At 45.2% G+C, this 26,763-nt stretch overlaps 1 protein-coding gene across 16 annotated transcripts in view; it reads right to left on the bottom strand.

Moving 5' to 3' along the window:
- The window catches only part of LOC117887252 (canalicular multispecific organic anion transporter 2-like), a 255,099-nt gene that overhangs the window by 141,307 nt on the left and 87,029 nt on the right, over positions 1-26,763 (bottom strand). For all 16 annotated transcript variants that reach the window (XM_034789635.1, XM_034789622.1, XM_034789620.1 and 13 more), the window contains 6 exons: positions 25,703-25,803; positions 23,136-23,259; positions 15,824-15,892; positions 14,511-14,695; positions 4,141-4,267; positions 189-314 (listed from right to left, as the gene is read on the bottom strand). In XM_034789635.1, the coding sequence (XP_034645526.1) occupies positions 189-314; positions 4,141-4,267; positions 14,511-14,695; positions 15,824-15,892; positions 23,136-23,259; positions 25,703-25,803 (732 nt within the window). The remainder of the gene's footprint in view (positions 1-188; positions 315-4,140; positions 4,268-14,510; positions 14,696-15,823; positions 15,893-23,135; positions 23,260-25,702; positions 25,804-26,763) is intronic.

Raw genomic sequence — 26,763 nt, 5'->3', positions numbered from 1 at the left:
AAAAGGAAGTGTGTGCACGCTTGGAAGCATTGCATTCGGGATTTACAAATGCAGGGTGGGTGTATATGAAGTGAATAGTGACTGTGGCTGCTTAGACCCCTGTAAGAAAACCCTAGAAGTAATTATGCACAGATTTTTAAATCAAGGAGGTAAAGGAGCAAAGAAGCAGATTACCATTCCAGTAATACCTGGCCGAGATTATCAAAATTATACTTGTGCCGGACCCATTTGTAGCTGGCTTCTGCACAGTCTGATTTGTTTGTGATGTTTCTGGTATCCTCCCCTTGGCAGACAAAAAACTTCCCTTTGAAAAGCTGTAAAACAGAAGAATGAGAGGAGGGGTAAATCCACTTTGTTTACCTGCACAGAATGGACAGCTCACTCGGGACCTACTGTGCAGCCCACACAATCAAATCAAGTTAAAGGTAAAAGCCTCGTTAGTGCATGGCACTCAAAGCATGAAGCCTGGCATAACAATAGTGACAGTTTAGTTCAAAGGTACCTACTGAGAGAGAGCTTGAACGCCTCCTCTAACATAATTTAGGACACTGAACTTGAAGGTCTCCTTGCAGGAGGCTGGGTAGCCCCTAGGACTATCCTCTACAGCCTTCTGCTTCTAGGGCACTGGTTCAAATCCAGCCCAGGCTTGTAAGTGTTACCATCTGATGGCTGGTCAGTGACCTATGTGAAATGAGTATGGTGGTCTCAGTCCAGTTGCCAGTGAAAAGTCTTACAAGAGTGGCCAACAAAATTAGCCCTAATTTCGCCCTTTGGTTGACAGTCTTTGTTGGCAGAGAAAAAAAGGAATCAATGTGTCAGAGCAATGGAATATGTTCTTATTCCCAATGGTCAAAGTGAGGAGTGGTGTGGGCAGAGCCTCGTTCTCCTGCTGGACCTGTGGGGTGGATCAATGAGACTTCTATTTCTAGGGCTGTTAACCCAGCAACTTTCAATGACACTAAATCCCCTTGCTTGAGAACTGTTCTCCATCAATCATTAGACTGCTCTTCAGGAGAGTCTCTGCAAATATTTTTATAACCAGAGTTAAAGAATGAACTCCTATTGCTCCCTGGTGCCAGATCCTGGTCTCCCTTACATGGCCATAAAACCATGGACTCCAGGGGGGGGTTACTACTGATTTACACTTCAGAGAATCATCAGCTGCTTAATTCTAGACTTGTTGCTTTCTGCAAAGCGGCACAGAAAATGGCAGTGCATGATTTCTATTTGGGACGTGGCAATTGACGGTGAAATCAGAGTGAACGAGACATATAGGAAATCCTGTTCTGCTGAGTGACAGCATCTTGCCACGCTTCCCTGGGACAGAGCAGCCTTCTATTCAGGCTCCTTAAATATCACTTGTGTATTTGAAAAAAGAGATGCTCACTCTTTATGATCTGTTGTTCTAGACAAAACAAATACAAGCCCCGGAGAGCAAAACAAACCCATACATTACTTAATGTATTTCCTTTGGCAGCAGAACACTTTCCACTAGAAGGGCAGGGATTCTGACTCACAGAGCTAACCAACATCTATTGTAGCCATAAAACTTTTAGATCTAGGACGGCTATAGCTCCCTTAAGGATACGCATGGAGATAGCTTCTTCCAAATTAAACAGGAAGGTGAACACTGATTTTAATACATTGGCTATGAGTGTAATATCTTCATGACTAGGGGTGTAATAATATTCAGATGGGCCCTGTTACACAACCATAAACTGGAGAGGAACATAAAAGGATCTGATTTGCAAACACACTAAGCGCTGGCAGCTCACGCTTACTGGCAGCTCATGCTAGAGGTTCAGATTCTCAGCACTTCTGAAAATCGAAGGTCCAAAGTTTCAGAGCGACTCTGGCTTTTCTACTCCTGGCAGTGAATGACTATCCACACGCTACCATGACGCACACTTCAGAAATCTATGTAATACAATAAATAAATAGCAGGCATTCCAATGCAATCCAGGGGGCAGGAGAATAGACTGGGGTTTAGGAGACGTGGGTTCCATTCTAGGTTCTTGCACTTAGGCAAATCACAAACTCTGTGCTTCTGTTTCCTACTCTGTCTGGTCTATTTAGACTGTAATCTCTTGGGGCAGGGACTGCCTTTTCCTGTTAACTCTAGAAGATTGAATCTTACTATCGATCTTAATTTTATACTTACATGGAGGAAAAAAAACCATGCTAATGCTGAGCAATCTAAGATTTGGTTTCTTTGATATAAATGAGGGCCTTGCTTTTACAGTTATTCAGCATGCAGAACTCCCATTGACATCACTGGGAATTTTGCATGCTGAATGCAGGATCAGTTCTAATGTTTGTATATAGAGCTGTAAATGTGTCAATGTGTAATGGTGACAACTGAATAGAAGACCGGGAGAGGCACTGGGGAAAGCTATCACAATTAGCAGAAAGGAAATTCAAACAGCTCAGTGTGACAGATTTTTTTTTTTTCCTGTTATAAACTCTTTTGGATCTGATTATTTTATTTTATGGGATGTGCTTAGGTTTTATGGTCCTGTTTAGGGCAATGGATGGATGTGAAGTGTAATGGATGGATATCGCGCTGTACCTATACATCAACCTAGATGCAAAAATTGTCATGCATGGGATGATTCTTCCCTTTTGTTCTGTCGGGTTTGAATGCTATATTTATTAGTTATTTAAAGTACATTCATTAATGTAAAATGTTACGAAAGCCCTCTTTCCAAACTGGGAGCCAGTTTCCAAGCCAGCTTTGACAGATCAAACAAACTTCACCAGGAAAAGAGGAAACCGTGCTGAAATATCCATCAGATAGAATCTCTTTCTTTTTCAGATGATTAGAAATTATTACAAGGAGATGGAAACTTTTCTCTAGTCTCTTCCCTTGGGCTCCTGCACTCCAAGGACTGGGGATGACGACAACAGATTGTATCCAGGTTGCTTGACACAGCAGAAGGCTCAGAAATCAATATTTTCACCAGCTTCTAACTATGTAAACTTTCAGAACCCTGCACTGAGTCTACCGGGACAAGTTTTCCTTTGCGCTTAGAAGCCAGCGGATTCCCAGCTATGAACGTTAGAGTTTCTATTTTCCATGAGTTTAAAGCCGGGGAAAAAAGGGGACATTGTCTCTCCAACTTTAATACCACAGAGAGGCGACAGAATTGAATTGAATCGTTTCCTTGGACTGGGATTTCCTAGTGGGACATGGTAGAGATCGGATTATATTAACTATAGACTCAAATTCTGCTCTGGTTGGTCCTGGGGGAAGGACAGCCTAGGTATAGCTCAGTTCATGTTCTGCTACAGGAACTCTGCCAGGCAGAGCACAAGTCCTCATGGTGGGGATGGAGGGGGCATGGTGAGGACGACTCTTGGCTGACACGCTGAGCGGGATCAGCATGCCCCCTCAGTCAGTGCTTGTTTTCGGGTATGTTTACATCGCAAATTAAGTTGTACTCGTAGTGCTAGTAAACCTGCACTAGCTTTAATCAAGTTAACACCAGTAACAATAGCAATGAAGACGTGGCAGTCCAGACATCGGTACAAGCCCACTAGGAACCCTGGCTACATACTCAGGGTGCTAGCCCACATCAGGGTCCATGCAGCCACATCTTCACTGCTCGTGTTATCTGCTCTAGCTAAAGTTAGTGCGGGCCTGGCCTACTCACGCTACAATTACACCTTAGCCTGTGGTGTAGATGTGCCCTTAGAGAGCAGTATTACTGTATGCACTGATCAGCTTGAAGGGGGTTAGACCCACCCACTAACCCACAGATCTCACCTCCCCGACAGAACCAAGAAAGAGGTTGAAGTCATACCACCATAATTTTTCATACTCCTGGCTGCGCCCACTGGTACTAAGAGTGCACGTGTGTGAAGTCTAGCCTATGATTTATTTTAAAAGCCTGTGAAAAGTGCAAAAGACTCAGTAAGCCATGGCTAGGGCTGGAATAATATGAATCTTGCTCTTTTCATGCTATTTCAGTTCCTGGATGGGGAATTACCCCAGAAAGAAACTCACCTTAATCTGGGCCCCTCAAAGACCTGTCGCTCGCAAACAGTGGCAAAGATACCAAGATATTCCTCTTTATTTGAGCTTGCCTCTATTTCTAGCTTTGCCTGGATTCCAGGCAAAGAGCCCTGCAGGGAACCCACCTGGACTCCCAAGATTCCAAAGATGATGAAGAAAGCGCAACAGATGACCACAATGTTCCCAATAGGCTTCAGGGATGACATCAGGGTTTCCACCACCAGCTTCAGTCCTTGTGCTCGACTAATGACCCTTAGGGGAAAAAGCAGGCACAAGAAGCAGGTTAGACACTGTCCTTGCAACATTCCTCTGAATCCTTCCATGCTCTGAGGCACAGGCATAAGTGTGGACTAGGGAAACAGCTGTTTGAAATGGGGTGTGGCTGAAAAACAAGAGAGTACAAGATGCTATGAAGGGACTGAGATCTAAGGGAGGTTGGGGAAACTTCATATGTACTCAGGGAGCCTCGTGTGTGGAATGGGGAAGAAGAGAAGGTGCAGGTGGGAATGCATACGTAGTAAGAGTTAGGTACACAGATCTTGATCCAAAGCCCACTGAAGTTAGTGGAAAGGCTTCTGTTAACTGCACTGGGCTTTCGAGCAGGCTCACAGAAAGGGAAAATTACAGAGTACTCCCATGTCTTCTTCTCCCACTCCATTGCCTACACCTCCCCAGCCATGTCCTTTTTAACCACCTTATTAAAAAATGAATACAGATCTAATTTGAGTGACCTCTCCATGTAAGGCACACCTCCCGCTGCCAGGCCTGAGAAATTCCATTGTCTTCTGATTGACCCCTTATGCAGCACTCTCAGTTCTTGTATCTTTCTTGTAAAGAGCTTTGGCACCTTTTCCCAATCTAATACCGTAGAACTTCAGAGTTAGGGACACCTGGGGAAGGGAGGTTGTGTCCGTAACTCTGAACAAAGCGCAGTTCGGGCTCCGGCTCCAACAGCTGACGCTCCAGGCTTGGTTCCAGCACCGGCAGCTTCCTTGCAGGCAGCTTCTTTCCCTGGGTCCCACTGAGTTTGCAAGCTTGTCCCTCTCCCAGCTGGGGGTGGGGTGTGTGTGAAAACAGCATGTCTCCCTCCTGGCTGGGGGAGAGAGGGTGAAACCAGTGTGTCCGCCTCCCGGCCGAGGGAGGGGTGAAAGCGGCGCAGACCCCAGCACTGGTCCTGCTCCGCTGGCTCTGGTTGCCTTGGGCTGGCAGCTCCAGCATCTTCACTTCCTAGCTGTAAGTGGCTGCCCCGCTTGTGGGGGTGAGGACAGGCAGCCCAGATGTGCCTACCTTTAAGCTGCAATACAGGCACAGTACAGTACTTGCTTTTTTCGTTTGTTTGTTTTGGTCTCTGCTGCTGCCTGATTGGTTACTTCTGGTTTCACGTGGTGTCCAATTGACCGGTCAGTCTGTAACTCTGGCGTTCGTATCTTTGAGGTTCTACTGTATGTCAGATGTGGTCCCTCTGGCCTCTTGTACTGCCAGAGATAGAGCTGATTGTTTTAATCTAACCCATTGTCACTTCCAGATCTATCTCCTGATTAGCGCCTTCTAGAGCACATAGCCAGGATGTCATCTCTCCCCCCACCCATTGTTCATCAAAGCCTCATCACTTTGTATTTTTCTATAATGCAATTTGACAAGCTCTCTCGGTTCTGGTCTGGATCCCATCTCCCTTTGGATCCAGCCTCTAGTTTTGTGTCATTCACAAACGCATGCACTTGGTTCCACTTTCTCTCTTCCTGGCCACTAATACACCATTTGAACAGGACTGGGTCCAACACAGATTCCTGAGCCACTACATTTCCTACCTTCATCCTATCTTACTTCTACCCATTCACTGCTGACATCAGATATTCAACCACTTTTGTGAGTCAACTGAGAACTTCACCACAAGAGCATAAACAGTAACCTTCAACGCTACAGGATTTCTCCCTATCTCTCTGGCATTACCTCGAATTTCATAACTGTAGATTAGATTATAATGTAGGGCTAAGGGAGAAGGCACAAGCAATCAATAGCAAGATAGAAACAAGCAGGAAAACAAAGGAGTAGAAGATGAACTACACCGTTATACCAAGGGCAATACTTGAATCAGAGGACTAAGCTTGTTTATATTAAAAAAATCCATCAAGTCATTTAGGGACAGATTTACAAAGGTATTTAGGGGCAAATAGGTTTCTAGTGAGATTTACAAAAGTACCATTGACATCAATGGGAGTTAGGGGGCTAACACTTTGTAAATCTAGTCTTTATGGCCAAGCTGCTTACAAATGTAGGCATGGAAAGTCAGGCATTGATGCACAAAAAACATGCAATTGCACCCATAGAGCGGGGTGTGCGTGTGTGTGTGTGTGTTTTGGACATAGGTTTAAAGGCTCCTTTGAAAACTTGGTACTCAAAATGTAAAGCACCTGTTCACTGATGGGACAAGGATGTCTTCCCTTCCTGACTGACGTCCCCATTCTACACTGATCCTATCAAGGGCTCCCCAAGGTCTCTCCCTGCTCTGCCCAGCTCAGTGTCCCTCTGCATTTTCACCCCACCCCCTTGGTATGTTTTGCTTTCCTATCTCAATAACCTGCCTCTTGCCATCTTAAACTACCTCCCAGTCTGAGTTCTAGTCTAATCTCCATCCTCCCCAGACTGTGTCATTCCCCCAGCAGAGGTCACTGTGGGCTCGGACGTGTGACAGCGACATTTGGCTTTATTGAGGTGCATGACGGATAAGCCTCATGCTCTCTGAAAGTTTGCATTATTCCTTGTGTGTCTCTGTGCCTGTAGAGTTAAACTCCAGAGCTATGTGCACAGTCATAAAATAATGGTGGGGTTTTTGTTTTCCTTTTTTTCTTCTTCTCAGAATTGTTGGCTTTAAACAATACCCTGAAAAACTAAAAAAAAAAAAAAAAAATATTTCCTTCTTTCTGGTAAAATATTTACTCTAAATGTCAAGGGTAGCTTGTCAATTCCCCTTGTAAAAAGAAACAGATGGTGATATTTTTATCCACTCCCTACCAACACAACACAAAAGGCAGATGCTTCTGTTTTGCAACCTGGCTGTTGTGCTCAGGTAGCAGTTGTTGTTACTGATTACACTCTCTGCTCCCTGTCTGATCTGCTCTGTGCTGTCTTCCCGAGTTTGGAGAGGACTGGATGGCTCAGGGAATGTAAGGAGTTCTGAAGTCTTTAACCTTTAAGGCTGTGAAGCAAATCTAAGCCAGGCTGGCAGCAACCAAAACAAATCATTACCCTCAAATGGCAGCTTAGCACACTATGTTAAACATGTTTGTTGATCTCAGTCCAGTTCTGGGCAGGCAGGGATCCACATCACAAACAACAAACACTGTCCTCACTAGCACCCTTCTGGATAGTCTCAGCTGACAGAGTAAAGCATGTGAAGACTGAAATACACCCAGATCAGGGCTTAACCATGTTAGGGGGAAAGCTTGCACTATCCCAATCCTAGGTACTTTTATGCCTCTCCATAACTGTAGTATCTGAGCACTTCACAATCACACACATTCCTCACAACAGCCCCACGAGAAGTGCTATTATCCCCATTTTACAGATGGGAAAACAGGGGCACAGATAGATTAAGCGATGTGCCCAAGGTCACTCGGGAAATCCGTGGTACAGTAGGAAATTGAACCAGGTCTCCTGAGTCCCAGGCAAGCACCCTCCCCACCCTTCCTCTCGTGAGGAAACTCTATTCTGTGGCTATAATGAAGAAATTCAGTCTCCGGGGCCTGGCAACTTTCACCAGCACCAACATCAAATTAAAGATGGAACAAAGTGATTTTCCTGACAAGACACCATCTGAGTTCCAACACAGGGAAAAGGAATAGGAGGTCATTCTTCTATATTGGCCAGCAGAGGATGCATGTTGAGAAAGAGGGGCTAAGAAATTATATAACCCTTTGGTTCTTTCAAATTCCTAATCAGAATATAATCCAGTGCATCTGCGTCACGTCTGCACGGCAGCCTGCACAACAGCCCGCTGCTTCTCCTGTAACATTATCCCCAGGCCTACAGAAAAAAATCTGAAGAAAAATGTAATCCCAGATGTACGCCAACGGGCTGAAGGAGAGCTTTCCCGTCAGCTGTAGAGAAATTGGAGGAAAAGACCTCATGAGCCGACCTTATTAGCATAGACACACCACCTACTTTGCCAAGTGACTAATTTTCGCTGGTTTGGGTTAAAATTCACTTAAGCCTTGAAAGCAGGGGTAATTAAATGCTTTGATCCTTACTGTACAATTAAAAGGCATACTCACTCACTAAACATGGGGTAGTGAGTCATATCCAAGTGACACTCAGAGGGGGTGGGGACAGATCTTCCTATCTGGTAGGGAGGAGTTTGTTTAAAGGTCCCAGATGTCATTTGACCCTTCCTCTCCAGGTCTAGGGGCTGAGCCTTACATCGGCCGTGGAGACAGCGTGCAGTGAAAGGCAATGCAAGTGTCGGCAGGCTCCCCACTACCCAGTGAAATCACTAAGGTCTGGGTTCGGTGGTGGAACCTCAGAACACAGCTAAAGGTAGCCTGGTGAGATTAGCAGCAAAAGCAGCCTCTTGCCCAACAAATCCTAGAAGAATGATTACTAACCGCATGGGGCTGTAGGGTTGGACCCAGCCAGACCATGGACTCAGCAGAGCAATGGCAGAGGCCTCACTCGCTGGAGGGGAACCCACCTGAATGCACTCCATAATGCTTTGCTGACGTTCAACAACAAACCATGAGCGGGGTGCAGTGGAGGGAAAGGGGGAGACACATGTGAAAGAGACGGTCATCCATTGGGCTTCCACGCTGCAAGGTGGGAAGCTGAGGCAAAGAACTCCTGCCCAAGATCCTCCGGGGCGGGTGGTTTACTTATTGTCTGCATACTTCTGAGTCATTGTTGCTGTGCTTTCCCAAATTAATGCTGCGTCTCCTCTCCCCTTAATAAATGTTCTCTTTTCATTATACACAGACTCGGTGCTTGCGAGGGGGGAAGTACTGACTAGCAGCGATGCCCAGGGAAGGTATTTAGTTTTCCCAAATTTCTGGGTGCGGGCTCAAGACGGTTTTATTTTGTAATTTTAAGAGGAACCTCTGGATACCGAGATGGCGCTTGCTGCTGCTGCCACCACCCGTCAGAAGGTTAAACGCTAATTAATGAAAAACATCCTAGTCCTCATGCCTTCAGGCACTGAAGCTAAGATCCACCAGGTCAACGGAAAGGCTCCAGTGAGAGCCGGATAAGGTCCTAGATAGAACCGCAAAGTAACGCAATCTCAGCATTTCCGAGACATTAGTGTCCGCTCCATCATGATGGCTTCAACCATCCCAGCACCCCATCAATATTGCCCAAGATCCTGCTGATATTATTGCCTGCAAACCCATGCTGTCCAATCCACTGCTCCGGCAGTTGAGTGCTGAACGATCCAGCTGATTCGAGCCCTCCGGACATTGTGACACGGTAGCCAGCTGAGATTGCATTAAGGACCATTTCAGCCTGCGTCAGGCATCTGACAAATGAAGAAATTGGAGTCACGGAAGTTCTTCAGCATGAAAAAAATGCTAATCCCTTGAGTTTCTCTTGGTTCTGCTGGCCTCAGCAGTCACAATGCTGCTAAACTCCAAGCATGCAGATGCTCCAAGACTGCTGTCAATCTCCTCCCAACTGGAACATATTTACTAACTTTAAGTCTGCTAGTCTGCTCAGCCCATTGGTATAAAGAAGTGGCAGCTCAGTGTTAATGCAGGCTTTCCTCCATGGGGGAAAAAAAATAGCAAAGGTGATAATATGATAAAGAGGAGCGAAGCTATAAAATGACTATTTCATACAGCGATGGGAGGAAGAGTGAATAATTTACACATCTGCTTTGGAAGCTGAAGCCAAAGCTCTGAAGAGAGTAAAATAGCGTTGAAACCTATCCAAATTAATTCTGAATCCATTTTTAATTTGGATTTCTCTTGTATCGTGAGCTGTAGCACTTGATCCTGACAACAGCAAGTTGAACACATTAGGAAGGAACGTTATTGGATCAGCAATTCTTCTACAGGCTGGTACCTCAGAGAGAGCAGTGGAAACACCTTGGAATGCCCCTTCTTTGTGACATTTTCAAACTTCTGTGCCTAGAGTGGGGCTTGAATACCCCTTTGTATAGCTTTAGGCCTGATATTCAATGACTGGGATGTGTAATTACGCCCACACAACTGCATGTACGTGATTTGCACGTATGCAGATTGGGTATTTCTTCATGCAAATGGTCAGCCGCACACGTTGCTGGTCAGGTGTACATGCAAATACTTGATTTGCATATGTGATTTTGCATACACAATTGTGTGTACTATATAAGGCAGTGGGGTTTTCCACAGTGAAATAAGACAAAGTAGCAATCAGGAAGGTCTTTTATAAGTAGCAAACCTCTAGGGCCATAAATCAAGGCAAGCTGCCATGAGCCAAAGCAAACTTAACGAAAACCCTTCACTTTCCTAACGTTCAATGCTGTGAGGTGTAGAGCGGTGGCTTCTTACAGGGATTTTTCTCCTGATGTCTCCCTGTCCTGGGGTGCTACATTCACCATTGAAGCGCCTCCTTCTGGTCGCATCCGGGGATTAGCTGTACCATGTCGACGCCCCTTCCTCACATTGCTCACTCCGTCTCTGTCCCGGTCTCACTCGCTTGAGACTTGACTGTTCCCGCTTTGTGGCTTGGCCTCTGGCCAGGTCACTGTAGCCCTCCCCTTCTGGGGGGCATATATCAAAGTCTCTCAGAACCCCCAGTCCCAGGCAGTCTTCCCATTCACTGCCCCATAACAGTGCCACTTCCCCAGTGGCTGGTAGGGGAACCCAGGCCCACCCTCTACACTGGTTTCCAGTTCAAGGAGCCTACAACACGCACTCAAGATCTGCACAAGGTCTATCCCTTTTTGCTGTATCCCTGGGCTGCTTCCTACCATACCTTCCCACACCTTGAGAGTGACAGCAGTTTCCATCTCTCCCACCCCGTTCCACTTTCAACTACTGGGCATTATAGAGAGGCCCCTCCTGTTCCTGTCCTGATGAGCTTCATCTCTAATTAGCCCTTGCTCCCTGGCTCCTCCTCTAGATACAGCCCAGGCGGTTAACTGGCACACGTAGCCACCTTCCCCCCCCCCTTCAGGCTTTGTGTGGGGTGGACATCCCATCACACTCCCTTATAGCCATTCTTGCAATTCTACCCCTCACACATATACAGGAAGTTGGCAGATGGCAGACAGAAGTCGTCACTTGCTGACCTTGGGCTGGCTCCGGTCCCTGTCTCGAGCGGAGTGAATAACTGATTTTTTTTCAGTTCGGTGGCCAATAATTTTGGGTTGACCTGAAATGGAAATATTTTGGTTTTCTTGCCAAAATGACCCCCTCCCCAATTTGTTTCAAGACAAATGAAATGTTTCATTTGACCGGAAATGAATATTTGTGTGTGTGTGTGTGTTTGTTTCATTTTCGGGCGTTTAACTTTTTAAAAATACGTTTAGCTAAATTTGTAAACAAAACACCGATTTTGAAATGAAAAGTAGAAACGTTTCATCTTGAAAATGTAGTAGTGAAAAGCGGCGGCTTAAAAAATTTGTCCGTCCCCCCCCTCAATGATTTTGTCTGAGTCTATTTGCTAAATACAACCCCAATTCATGAAAAGTTTGGGCTGGCTGAAGCATCACACAGGGCCTTGTGCAGGGTCCAGGCTCTGAAGTGAATCTCATACACTGAATTGACATTCCTACATTAATAGCAGCTAATTTCCCAGGCAATATGGGCTTCATTTTGATTAAAACAAGAGGAGGCTGAGTTGTGCATCCAATTACACTTGCACATACACAGCTGTCCCAACAGGTGGAGCTAAAGAATGCAAAATTTGTTGTTCTTAAATGAGACAGCAAAATAAGTTGCTGTGCCTTGGGCAGGGAGGCCACCATGGTCAGCTGAGTCCATATGTGCATGTGCATAACTGCAGATGGATTTCCACATGTGGAGATTTATGAATTACTGAAAAGCCCCTACTTTAACGGTTGGCTTTTCATTTGCTACAAATCTAATTACAGAGGAACAGAATCGATTGTGAACGTATTTAGGGAACAGTTTCATTGTTATCTTTTAAAAACTTCCTTTGCGTTATGAAGTGTTTGTGCAGTTTAGTCAATCACAAACACTCATGTACCCTCTTGAGAAAATACAGCCTACGCCAACGGAACAAAATAATGTAAGGGCCTGATCCTGCAAATACCCTTTCCAACTGGAAGTTTATACTCGTACAAAGAATCCCATTGAGGTGAATGGGATAACTCACATGAACGAGGACAGCTCATGTGAATTAAGACCCCAATCCTGAGCAGGCTGACCCATACACAGATACGGCGTCTCACTGACAACAGGATCAAAGCCTTAAATTGAAAATAAAATAATCAGGAAACATTATAGATTAATGTAAAGCGCACTCAAAACATCTTATCTAGATGTGATCTAACACCACCGGCTCATTGAGAAAACCAATAACCTTCCCGGGAGGAGATTCTCCAAGTTTGATGTGCATCTCTCAGTTGAAGCGGATGTGAAATAGATACTAATTTTACCTAGAGAAATTTCAATTAACTTGTACTTTTCCTGTGTAGGTATTAAAAAGGAGAGAGAAGAGCTGGGTAGATATTGTGAACAATTTTCCGCGAATGTGTGTTTGAACCTTTAAACTGATGGTTCTTAATCATTTTCATAGCAAAAAGCCCTTTTCCATAGTGGGACTTTCCGGGGCCACCCCTTTCAATCTAGCCAGAATCCCCATTCCATTTAGCAGTATGGGAAAGGCAGAGTGGCCATGAACCTCTGTGACCTTTCTGGGGCCAAGACCCAGGTTGAGAACCTTTGCTTTAAGTGGATCTATTTTAACTGTGCTAGTGCCCTTTTTGCCCCGTGGCTTTCTGTGGAAAAGTCTAACAAACAAGCATGCTCTCAGGAACGTTCACAGAATCAGCAAACAACAAGGAAACACTGGGAAACACCTGAAGAAAGCCAAACCAGAACCCACAATCACAAGTATTCACCTCCGAAACTTGATTGTCAGGGTTGCGATCACCCAATCAGGGAACAGACACATACAATGCAATATATCTGTCCAATCAAAACTCACCAGTAGAGTTCAAAATCTGAATCTTTAATGCTCGCCATGAACTGTGTGCGCACAATCTGGGGACTTCTGAGCGCATAAATGGCAAAAGACGTAAAGGCCAATGCAATTTGTGACAAATATGGCAAAGTTTGGCAAAAACATTAGCAGCTGCTAATTATTTGCTCATTTCTAGTTTTTTACCCACTAAAAGGCTGATCCAAAGCCTACTGAAGGCAATGAAAAGCTTTAATGGATTTTCGATCCAGCTCTAACAGGGCATGTGGACAAAGCCTATGTTTTGATTCTTTCAGAGGAGAGTATGTCAGAAATATACAGATGGTGTGACCTTTTTTATTATTCATATTGCAGTAGCAAATAGATGGCCTAGTCAGAATGAGGCTGTTTTGCTAGGCCCTGCATAAACACACAGAAAGAAAGAGAGACATCCCTACCCCAAAAGAAAAAACACCAGATGAAGGGAGGGGGAGTGCGATACAACATGTGTGTAAAGAGACTGTGGGGATGATACACTTGTTAGTTCCAGCATAACAAGAACATCCCCAATTATATTAGATAGGTTATCATATTTATTAAGGATATAAACCCTCATGCTTCAGGGCATAGGCCAAACACGGTTTGCTTGGGGTCAGGAAGAAAATTCCTCCATGGGCAGGTTGTTGCACAATTGTCCATTAAAAGATATCTTGTTCCTGTCTGTGAAGCATCCAATACTGGCCACTGTCTGACAGGAAACCTGATTAGAAGGACCAGTGCTCTCATCTCATCAGGCCATTCTTACGATTAGTATCAGAGTGAAATTAATGGAGATTTTGAAGGAAAAAAAATCTTCACATTTTAGGTTAAGAAACAGTTTGGTCTCTGAATCTTTAAAAATTCGCTGCCACCTGCTACTAATTTTATTCTTGGTTACAAAAGCCATTGATTGCCTGAAGGGAGAGGGGAAAGGAGCTGTTAAGAAACACTTCACACAGAGCAAATGAGAGCACAAATAGCAGGGAGTGTGTGCGTTAATGAGCAAAGGGGGCACTGATCAGTTTTCTACACAGTTAAGCCTGACCCTGAGATGTGTTGAGTGCCTGGAGCTCCTCTTGACTCGAACAGGACCCGAGGCTGTCATGTCTCAGAATCAGGCTGGGAGTTTGTTGTAAAGGCAACGACAGGTTGTGCACAGAGCTGGAGGTGTGACTGGGCAGCAAACCCTGCGTTTTCTGTCTCACTGGGCCCTTCCATTGCACTCCAGAAAACAGTTCCGTTTCTTTGCATGGAGAGATTCAGGGAACCATCCCCAACCAGAAGCTTGCGCAGCCAACCTGCACCCCTTTTCTATCTTATCTAGCCCCAGATCGCTGCTTACCTTAATGGCCTGAGCGTTCGCAGTAGCCTCAAGACCCTCAGCATTCCAAGAATTTTAGTGCCGCTGTCCGATACCAGTGAAACCAGGATGTCAATGACCGAGATGAGAACCAACACCCCATCGAGCACATTCCAACTGCTCTTCAGGTAGGCCTTCTCCCCAAAGCACAAGCCGAGCGCCACCACCTGCCCAAATGGCAACAAGTTATGACTAATTCAGCCAGTATGTTTCTTCCAGTTAGCGACTTGCAGCTAATACATTATTCACAGATAAGTGATTGCGAGTCCATTTGCTTCCCAGTATAGAAACCTAATTAGACAATTCTGTAAAGTGTTATACCGTAAGGACTGTAAAAATAACTCTGCAAAACACACCGCAGATTGCCCCTTAACAGCTGATGTATTTTTAATGCAGCTAAACCTAGTTGTGCAAAAGTGGTTCTATTAATGTATAGCTGTTGCACAGAAGATTTGATCACATGATTATTTGGGCTACCGGGGGAGAGAAGTGGTTTCGAGGTCCTGACTATAGGCTATTGCTGGCCACCAGATTTGCAACTACAGAAGACGGGGGAAGTTTCCAAATGAGAGGGGAATACTTCTGAGATGTTATGAATTATATGAGAGTGATATACAGGAAAAAGTCTTGCCAATCTTTGGGCCTTATTCAGGCTCTAATTCAGAAAAGCATTTAAGTACATATTTAATAAAATAACAACAAATCACCACTACGCAGCTGTAATACAGCATTTTTCATGAGGAGATCTCAATGCACTTCACAAAGGGGGTCAGTATCATTATCCACATTTTACAAATGGGAAAACTGAGGCACAGGGAGGTGAAATGATGTGCCCAAGGTCACCCAACAGCCAGTGGCAGGCAGAAATAGGAATAGAGTCCCAGTCTCCTGAGTTTCAGTCCAGTACGTTAGCCACTAGGTCACACTGCCTCTTTAGCAAAGCACTTAAGCGTAAACTTATCTTTAGGTCATGGAAGTCAATGGGATTTACACACATGGCTGAAGTAAAGCATGCGCTTAAGTGCTCTATGGAAAAGGGATGGACTGCTGATTTGAGGCCTCTCATCTCATCTATACTGCTATAAATCAGGCATAACTTCAATGGAATGATGGTGCTGAAAAATGCACTAAGAATAAGGTGCCTGATATTTATTGGGTTACTCCTCCTTCCCACGTAGCAGAGCAGATTAAGACATGATGATCTCTGGAAAAATGGGCACAGGGGCTTTAGAAATCCAAAGTCATAAAATGGTGCTAATGCAGCACAGCCAAGCTTATGCTTTGGCTTCATTTACCTTAACTGTCATCTCAGCCAGGAAGATTACTGTGAAGATGTAGTTGGACAGCGTCAGGAAAATTCGTTCCTATAAAAAAAAAAAAAAAGAAAAGAAAATTAGAGACAAGGTTTTATAGTCTGCTCTCCAAATCTCTCTCTCAAGATGTCTATTTGGGCGGTTGCTTAATGTTCTCCTGATCTTATGCTGAAATAAGTCTTGGAATGTTTGCTCCTGAAGAAGATGTCCAAACATTTACATGATAACACTTCACTTGTTTATAGATCTCTTTTCTTATGTGCCTTTGTGTATATCAGTACCATGGACAGCTGCCAGCTTTCTCTATAGGATGCTGCTTGCTTCACCACAGGTGATGGGGGAAATAAGCGAAGGATGCATTTGAAATTCACATGCCCTCTCTCTCAAATCTAAGCCATTCTTTTCCATGTATCCGTTGGCCATTCCACACTTTCCAAGTTCTATACCATTCCTTCACTCGTCCCAAGTACTCTGGGATGCATGGGGGTGCTTGACAGATGTAAGGAGAGTTTCCTTATGCATGATATATAGCGGGTGTCTCACAACCCTTCACTGTGGATCTCAGAGTACTTCACATGGTTGTTGTGGGGCTTAATGATTCTTGTAAAGTAAGTTGGATACCCACTATACAGAAAGGCAATCTGAGGCACAGAGAAACCATGCCTCAGCTGGTGTAAACTGCCATAGAATCATAGAACTGGAAGGGACCTCAAGAGGTCATCTAGTCTAGTCCCCTGCAGTCAAGGCAGGACTAAGTATTATCTAGACCATCCCTGACAGACGTTTGTCTAACCTGTTCTTAAAAATCCCCAGTGATGGAGATTCCACAACCTCCCTAGGCAATTTATTCCCGTGCTTAACCACTCTGACAGTTAGGAAGTTTTTCCTAATGTCCAACCTAAACCGCCCTTGCTGCAATTTAAGCCCATTGCTTCTTGTCCTATCCTCGGAGGTTAAGAAGAACAATTTTCTCCCTCCTCCTTGTAACAACTTTTTATGCACTTGAAAACTTATGTCCCCTCTCAGGCTTCTCTTCTCCAGACTAAACAAACCCAATTTTTTCAATCTTCCCTCATAGGCCATGTTTTCTAGACCATTAATCATTTTTGTCGCTCTTCTCTGGACTTTCTCCAATCTGCCTACATCTTTCCTGAAATATGCACCCAGAACTGGACACAGTACTCCAGCTGAGGCCTAATCAGCATGGAGTAGAGTGGAAGAATTACTTCTCACGTCTTGCTTACAATACTCCTGCTAATACATCCCAGAATGATGTTTGCTTTTTTTTGCAATAGTGTTATATTGACGACTCATATTTAGCTTGTGATCCACTATGACCCCTACATCCCTTTCCGCAGTACTCCTTCCTAGACAGTCATTTCCCATTTTGTATGTGTGCAACTGATTGTTCCTTCCTAAGTCGAGTACTTTGCATTTGTCCTTACTGAATTTCATCTTATTTACTTCAGACCATTTCTCCAGTTTGTCCAGATCATTTTGAATTTTAATCCTATCCTCCAAAGCACTTGCAGCCCCTCCCAGCTTGGTATTGTCCGCAAACTTTATAAGTGTACTCTCTATGCCATTATTTAAGTCATTGATGAAGATATTGAACAGAACCAGACCAAGAACCGATCCCTGCGGGACCCCACTCGTTATGCCCTTCCTGTATGACTGTGAACCACTGATAAGTACTCTCTGGGAATGATTTTCCAACCAGTTATGCACCCATCTTATAGTAGCTCCATCTAGGTTGAATTTTCCTAGTTTGTTTATGAAAAGGTCATGCAAGACAGTATCAAAAGCCTTACTAAAGTCAAGATATACCACATCTACCACTTCCCCCCTATCCACAGGGCTTGTTACCCTGTCAAAGAAAGCTATCAGGTTGGTTTGACATGATTTGTTCTTGATAAATCCATGCTGACTGTTACTTATCACCTCGTTATCTTCTAGGTGTTTGCAAATTGATTTCTTAATTATTTGCTTCATTATCTTCCCAGGTACAGAAGTTAAGCTGACTGGTCTGTAGTTCCCCAGGTTTTCCTTATTTCCCTTTTTATATATGGGCAAAATATTTGCCCTTTTCCAGTCTTCTGGAATGTCTCCATGTTTTCATTGAAGTCAATGAAATTACAGCCATTTATACCAGCTGAGAATCTGCCCCCAAGGAGTTTAAGTCACTTGCCCAAGACCACGACAGAGCTGGGAACAGAACCCAGCAGTTTTCCTATGCTCTAACCTGGTCCCATGGTCTAATCACTAAACCGTGCTTTCCTTCTGTGTAAGCAGTTAGTGATTACAGATGAAAGCGTGGACTAATTCCCTATCTATAACCAGCAGAAACCTTTCTTTTTAATGATGATCATTAAATAAATTACACTTTTCCCTAATCTCTATACAATCTCTGATTGCTTGTACTGTGAGCTGGAGAGTTGGGGGGGTAGGGGGAGTAAGACAGAAACACTGTGTGTGTGTGTGTGTGTGTGCGCATGTGCGCACTCTCGCAAGGGGACTAAAACATCTCACTGTAACATTATGGTAACATTACTAGGGACGCTGGATTTATTTCCACTGCTCCCTAAAGAGCTGTTCTCTAAGAAATGCAGCTCTCTAAAAACCAGCTGCAATTTAACTACGAGAAAACACCATGGAAACTCTCATTTGCAAGGCCATGATTTACTGAGAGTGACACAGGAATCACTAAGTAGCTTGTTTCCATCCTGGTGTCCGTAATTAATCAAGTCTTAAAGACCCCTGCTGTGACTGCATGAGTCATGATAGAAAACATCCATGGTCTTCAAGAGAGTGCTGCACAAAAGGTCGGCAAGTGTGCGGTGGGGCTAAGCATCTGCAGGAGCGGATAAGCACCTGCTTTAGGCAGTACAGATGAAACGGTAATAGCAGGTAGAAAAGAGTCAGAATAGAATATTACACTTCTCTTTGGCAAGTATGCAGCGATTTGGAAGTGCAGTCTCCACGCACCGCATCCCCTACTCTCTGGAACAGGAAGGCCTGCTGTGGAGAGACTGCCTCCCCTGCTCTGACTGGCCGGCTCTAATTGGGACAGGGAGAGAACTGGCTCTAGGCGGTTAGAAAATCCATGGCTCTGGAAGGCAAAGTACAATTATTTGAAACAAGTGAAGCTAAAATAACTATTTGTGTTTCCAGGCAAGAGCTCTGTCAGCTGGAACGGGGCTGTGTGCCCTGCCTCGCTCTCGCATCGCCTGTGGTGCCACCCTTGGGTCCCCCCTTCTGCTTTCTGTCTTCTGCCCAGCTCACCTTGATCCCTGGGTGACCTCACTGGCTCCCATGGTTACCATCCCCAGGCTGATGGTTCTCACATCTGCCTCTCTGCCCCTGAGCGCTATCCCCTCTGTCCACTTCTGCATCTCAGAAATCTCCTCCAAGTCCTGGCAAGACCAGAGTGCCTCACCCTCCCTCACCACTGTCCTTCTCAAGTGCCACACCTTGGGCTCCTCCAATTCAGGCTCCCACCCAATCCTCTCACTTCTCCCTTTCCAAACAGCACTAGAGACCTCACCTTTCCTCCCCATCTTTGCTGCTCCCACCCTTGTTCTCACCCAGGGCCATTCCGCACCTTGACTGGTGCAATGTCCCAGAGGCCCAGCTCAGATGGCTTTTAAACTGGAGAACAACAAATAGCACGGAGTGGATAACGAATGCACTTATTTGCATGTAGATCCAGGTCATCATAAAAAAAACACAACAACAACAACAAACACCACACACCAGCTTTTCCCCGAACATCCATGCAAATAAAATACCTCTCTGTGCAAGGGTTTCTGGACAGGGCTCTAAGGGGACCCAACATGGGACCAAAGAGCCATTCAGAATGTGAAGGAATGCTCCGAAATGTGTGGGCCAGATTCTCAGCTGCTATCACTTCAATGGAGTTATACTGATTTACACCAGCTGAGGATCTGGCCCTATTTCTGAAATATTCAGCAGGTGTGTCCAGACAGCAGCATTTAATACCTCAGAAGAAAGTTGGGACAGCAAAGAAGTCCTTTGCTCTAGCTTTCTAAGAGCCTCCACAATACCAAGAGCTACAACAGGATTTCCAAAGCTGCCTAGAGGATACAGACACCCAGTTCCCACTCATTTCAATGGGAACAGGGCCTCCAAATCCCTTCACCAGCTTTGGAAAATCTCCGCCTCCATCAGCTGCATGAAACCCTCTAATGTCACTAGGAGTCATCGATGAGAAATGACAGGACAACTTCCCCCAGTGGACTAGCTGGGGAGGCAGCCTAGCATCCAGAGTGGTTCATCTGTTCCTGCACTCAGAGAGCGAGCTCAAGTGAGCAGCATGTCCATCCCACCCAAGCTAGCCTTTTACATGTGCAGCAGCTGTCCGAGCAGCCTGCCTGACAATGTCTAATGGGGAACAGAAGTCGAAAAAAGGCATCTGTAAGTTAAACAATGGCTGGGAGCTCAAAATAAGCTCAGGCAGCATCCAAATTCGCCATGTCCAATTCATTAAAAAAAAGTGAGTTAACGGAGAGCGGCATCAATGGGCTCTCATTAAAAGGCTGTTTTTGTTTTAATAGTTTCAAGGGGATCCAAACCTTATAAAACAAAACTTTGAAAACTCCCAGCCTGAATGACAAGCCTGTTTCATTAACTGGCAGGCATGTTTGGAAAAACAGCAGTGTCTGGTGAAAACAGAATCCTGATCTGCAGGAACCCTGCTCCATGCTATAGGCCTCTTTCATATGGACTAAGGCCAGGAAGGACCACTGTGATCATCTTATCAGACCTCTCGTATGACACCAGCCATAGAACTTCCCCCCAAAAATTCCTACAGAAGAATTTTTAGAAACAAAGCCAATCTTGATTTAAAGATTGCCAGTGATGGAGGAGAATCCATCATGACCATTGGTAAACTGTTCTAATGGCTAACTACCCTCACTGTAAAAAGGTTCACCATTTCCAGGCTGAATTTGTCTCGCTTCAACTTCCAGCCATTGGATCGTGTTTATACCTTTGTCTCCTGGATTAAAGGGCCCATTATCAAATATTTGTTCCCCATCTAGGTACTTATAAATTGTGATCGAGTCACCCCTTAACATTCTCTTTGTTAAACTAAATAGATTGAGCTCCTTGAGCCTTCTGTGGCGTGCTAGAGCCTTTGTCATAACATTGTGCCCCAAATAGGTCATGCTTCCCCGTCTAAGTTCATTGTTTTGGATCCAGCCCAGGCTGGAAGTGACTAAGAGTTGTTGCCTTCTGCTGGCTGGTTGGTGGCTAAAGTCCAGTTCCCAATGGATCACAAAAGCCACCACCACCCCTGGCATTAACTGGCAACTTTGCAAGACTCAGAAGAGGTCAAGTACCGAATGGGTTGTGATGACTGATCACCACTCACCCTAATGGTGGGCCCCTCCCGGGCCGGGCTGGGGAACTGTGAGGAAGTCTGCATTGCAGCTACTATCCGTGCTGTACATATTCTGTGGATACAGAGGCTTCACTATCCAGGGCTACCAACCCAGCGCCTTTCCTCAGCTCTATCCTCAGAAAACCCGCCGGACTCACATATTGACAGATGACAAAATGATAACGAGAGTTTACATTTATATAGAAAGACTCCAAAGCGCTTTGCTACGGTATACATGCAATGAAATGCAGCCATCTCTGGGGTGGAGGACAGTCACTTATTGCACAACAGTGAAGGAAAGAAATTTGGCTTAAGGAGATTGGGGCATGCTTATTCTCTGAGGAGGAGTGCTAGGGGGATCTTTAATGTACAGGAAGAGCACAGAGAACCTTAGTTTTAAGATCTCAGCTTAAAGATCCACAAGCAATAAACAGCAAGGCACTCATGCACTGAGGGAACAGGGATTTATATTGTTGTAATATGAACAGTCTTTTGCAATATGTCAGAAACAGCCTAGTGTACCTCTCAGCTGCAATCGATACAGAAATAAAAGAGCAAGTGGATGATTCTGCCCATCTGACTGATAGGAGTTGATGTTATGAGGGTCTGGTTTGAAAAATCATTATGCAATTTATTAAAACAAATGGTTCGGGGAAATGGAATTACAGTGCTTGTATCCATTCAATTTGCTTATGTCACAACAAAGATGATCGACAAAGAGGCCAGAAAAGTACAAAATGAACAGCTTTCCCCATCCCTTCCCACCACCCATACGCCGATGCAGAACAGATGGAAGGAGCTAACATTGCGCTGAGAGAGTAAAAGTGTTTGAATGTTTATCAGAGAAGAAAATGGAGACAGATGTCCTGGTTATATCATGTATAAAAACAGTCTGATTGTGCCTGGGGAGATGGGATATTAAAAGTGGAAGCCTGGATGTCTTTCCAAGCACACGAGTGCTGGTCTGGTATGTTTCAGAATCAGACGAAAGAAACTTTGGTGAGGGCAGAGGATTGAATGCCTGAAAGAATCCCTGTCTGTTGGCAGCATCATGGAAAATCCACTTCAAGCATGTGCTGTAAAGGTACGTTTATTGCTGAAGTTAATACCACATAGGCAGGATCGATTTTCTTTTAAATAAACCATGAATGGCAAATTATAACCAGCTGGGGCCAGATCCCTGGACACAGCCATGATGTTCAGAGCACAAGGCCCGAGCAGCATGAAGAGATGGCTTAAAGCCATCCCATGCACTGCCCTGATGCTGGTGATGCTCTGTGCCTGGCTGTTTCCTTTGTGCGGTGTCAGAGCCTGAGGGCTGCCCTTACTTACGCTGGCCTGTAATGATCCCAAAGAGCTAAAACATACTGCAGGACCAGGGAAGTGCAGGGGACGTCCCTACGTGTGGTGCTCCCTTTTATCTAGCCATATGCATGTCCCACACACTGCAAGCAGCAGGGAGGGTGGATGGTAAATAGCCCCCATGTTGGCTCTGTACCACCACATGCTCAACCCTCACTGGCGGATCCTCTCTGGGCCAGTTAGACAGGGTTTGTGGTCCAAGCACTGTGTCAGTGCTGCATAAAGCAGCCGCATGGCCCCTAAAGATCTGATCCCTGAGCTGGAATTCAGGGCCAGTTTCTCAGCTGGTATAAATCAGCATAGACTTGACTGAATTCAATATAGCTATGCAGAGATGAGGATTCTCTTTCTCATACTACTGCGACAAAGGAGGCCAGCCGAGGATCTGGCCTCCTCTTTCTCAGTAGCATGAAGTCAAGAGCAGAGAAAGAGATACAGTCCAGTGTGGCTTGGGCTTTGGTGGCTCCACAATGAATGTGACAGCAGAGAGTTCAGGAAATCATTAACCTGTAGCACAACTCCGATACTCACAGCACTGTGGGGCTCAATTTTTGGCCGTTCCATGGCAATGGTAATGCAGTTCAGGAAAATAATAACCAAGACGATATGATCAAACATCTTGTGAGTGATGATTTTATTGCACATCAGACGGAATCTGCCCAGAAAAGGAAAAAAAAGACACATAATGAGCTGTTAACACCTAACTGGTCTGAAAGACTTTTGTCAAAGCATCAGCCTTATGCACGGCATGAGAACTGAACAGTCGGCTTGAAAAGCAGATGCATTGCTGATTCCCGACTCCTCCTCTAGGGTGGCCATGTGTTAGCAAATTTTTCTCAGTATAAACAGAAAAGGGTGCAAGCCACAAAGTTTGAGCCCAGTTTGCAAACACCACAAAGTTTAGGGGTGCTTGGCTGCATTTGGGGTTTGGTTCATTGTAAAGAGAGCAGCCACTTGCAACTTACATCTATCGCCAGGTTCGGATTTCAAGCTCTCCTTTACCCCTAGTGTCAAAGACACGTTTGGATTCAAGGCTCTAGTTTAGCTCCATCTCTAGCTAGAAAATAACCCAGTTTGAGTGTGCTAGGCTAAACAATGCTATGCTGAACAAAGGAACAAGAGCTATTTAGCATGACAGATGGCCGTACATTGATGCAGGATTTATAACATGGTATTACATTTCCCAAAGACTGATTCTAAAAGTCTATGTAATCACTGTATGAATGAACCGTAATGCTGCTTTGGGCCCTCCAGCTTAAAAACGCAAGGTGTCCCCTAGGACAAGCCATGACATTGCTGCATGAACGTGTATCAGAGCACTGATTCCAGATGGCCATATAGCAGCTGACCCTTGGAAAGAACAAAGGACTCTTGCTCCTTTATGTAAGCAACGGGCCTTTCCTGGAGGAGTGTGACTGGGGGATGGGAGAAAGGGAACACAAAGGGCCAAATTCAGAGGCAAGTCTAAGTCTAGAGGAGTCTAAGTTGGTGTAATACTTTCTTTTGGTCCCCCCAATGCATATGTGACACCAATTTAGATACCATTGGATGTATTTAGCCTTGTACCCAGGTGTTTTTCCCACCTACTGTGTAGAGTCAAAAGCTCACCCATTCCCTGGATGCTTGGCTTTATTAACAAAGAAATTAAGAGCAGCATAATAAAGATCTGTTCAAGCCTTCTCTCTCAAGCGTGGCTGTGCCTGGGGTTCCTCCCTTAGGACTTCTCAGCCCACAGCCTAGATCCTCCCACCTCCCAGAGGGCTCCTGCTGGCAGCGTCATGGAACAGAGTAACCAGTACTCCATCAGGATGGAGTAACCAGTTGCCTGCCCCAGTGAGTCAAGCAGGACCAACTTAACTCTGCCAGCAGGCTCAACACCTGCTAAGAGGGTGAGGTGTTCCAAGCAAGCATTGCCAGCCTCTTACAGACTTCCATAGGCTCACAGGGCTAGATTTAAGGATGATGTGCAATTTAGATCCTCTGACACTAGCTTCAATCCCTTTACACTAAGTTAGACTCCCCTGGAGCTACTTACACCCACACCCCTCACTACACACTGAAGAGCTGGAAGAAGGGGATCAGTTAAAGTGGCTCCCAGTTTAACTGAACACACACCTCTTTGCAGCTCCTTGTGAAGTCACCCAGACATTGGTAGAATGGGTGAGAGTAGTTCAATGAGAATCTGTGTGAAGGGGACTGTAAGTTACACACCATCTCTGACCACCACCACAGACTATTGGGCAAACAACTGGTTGCTGCCTCCTCCAGCAGCTATTCTGACCCCTTGACCTTTAGGGCATAGCTTTCCCAGCCTGGAGCAGCATGGCTTCCCCTGGTACTCATCTCCACCAGGGCAAAGGCTCTCATCAGGTTCTGCACTCTTTCTTAAATTAACAGCGTGTGTACGTGAAGCAATGTCTGGGACCTGTCTATTTATATGGGGGTGACAGCTGGTGTCCACAAGTCCTTAGGACCAAAGGACCACCTATCCTAAGGGAGGAAGCAGTGTTCCTCAGGTACCCGGGGTGAATAAACAGGGGCTCAGATTCCGTGCCGCACCTCCAGGAGGCACAGGGCATGGGTGAGGGCAAAGATGGCTTTAAACCACCTTTTCACCCTCCATATTGTGGGCTGTTCTGGGAGCTGAACCTGATCCTGGTGTAAGTTAAAGCAGTGAGGGGCTGCTCCCTTGGATGGCTATGAGCTACAGTGCAGCCCCTGATCCCAAAGATACTATAAGCTAAGAGCCCACACCCATGTGCCCATGATCTGCCCACAGCTCATCCTTACACTAGGGTTTACAGCAATCCTACAATTTATCTGCACCAGGGGAATGCTCCCCAGCCAGTTGCAGCAACCCGTATGGCTACTATACGTCAATGGAGTGGTACATAAGGAGTGGAGCAGGGGAAAGAATCTGTCTCCAAGACTTAGAGAGGCCCGTGGGCTTTACCCTCATCGATGCACCGACTGGGAGATAGGCAGGCTGGCATACAATGAAGGCTCTGATCTTCACGGTACTGGGGCAGAGTGATCCACTGTAACACTTGCGTTCAATTCTACCCATAGCTATCACATTATTATGGAAGTTGCCTTACTTAGAGTGAGGAGCAAAGATGTAGATAGACCAGGAATCCCTTTCTTTGCACCAGGAAGGTAGGTGTGCCCTTATCCAAGCCTTCACACGCTCGCTTTTGCTCTAAAAGAAAAATGACAACTGTACAGTGAGTTGTAATCAGTTATTCTGAGCAACTACAGCAAGCATCAGCCATGGAGTGAAACCCAGACAAAGCAAACAGCCAAGCATGAAACCCTTGTGATGCTTTAATTTCTCCTCCTCCCTGTCAACCTGGAAGTTATATGGCAGCACGGCAGGCCTGCGAGTTGGGGTCATTTCTGAATGACATTTCTTGTGTGTAATACAAGACTAAAATAATGAAATTGACAGCATGGGTACACATGCCCTGCTGTGCACCTCAGGGATGGATTGATGATACCTAAGAGTACATGCATGCAACTCCACTTACAGAAATGTCTTAAGCACAGCTGTGTAAAGGAAGCGGGAGGCCATACATTTAAAGAAATCTACTGCATGGACAGGCACTGCTGCGCATGGTATCTGCTCACAGTCACCACTCTAACACGGAGACGACATTTTAAAAGTTATCATAAAGAAAAAAAGCAGAGAAAGTTGTTTTTTAAAAAAGGGTCTTCCAAACCTAGCAGTCACAAAGCTAAGATGTCGCATTCTTCCCCATAGCAGAAATGACAATCACCATTCAGCAAAGCAGCTGATTATGAGCTGAAAAAGCAAAGACCCCACTGCGCATGGCACTGTCAGCAAAAACGGGGGCTTAGTCCAGCAGAGCCCAGGTCTGCGCTGATTAGTGACAGGACTCTCTGACCATTTGAAAACTCTGTTACCATGATTTTTATAGCATCATGAATACACTAGCAGGACAAGGGTATTGGGTAAAATCCCTACTCTGAAGTCAGCCTCAGACATTCTGGATACTTAACAGATGTTTGCCCCAGTCTTCCGAGGTTTAATTCTAAGTAAAAAAGGAACATATAGCGCTTATGTTAGAGCCAATAAAAAGGGCAGAGGGTCAGACGTCTGCATACCACTTGTGGACTCCTGTGTCTGTGGCACTGGGGT

Source organism: Trachemys scripta, chromosome 14, assembly GCF_013100865.1.
Source record: "Trachemys scripta elegans isolate TJP31775 chromosome 14, CAS_Tse_1.0, whole genome shotgun sequence".
Taxonomy (NCBI): Eukaryota; Metazoa; Chordata; order Testudines; family Emydidae; genus Trachemys; species Trachemys scripta.
Note: the sequence above shows the minus strand (reverse complement) of the source record. Positions and strands in the feature narration are given on the sequence as shown.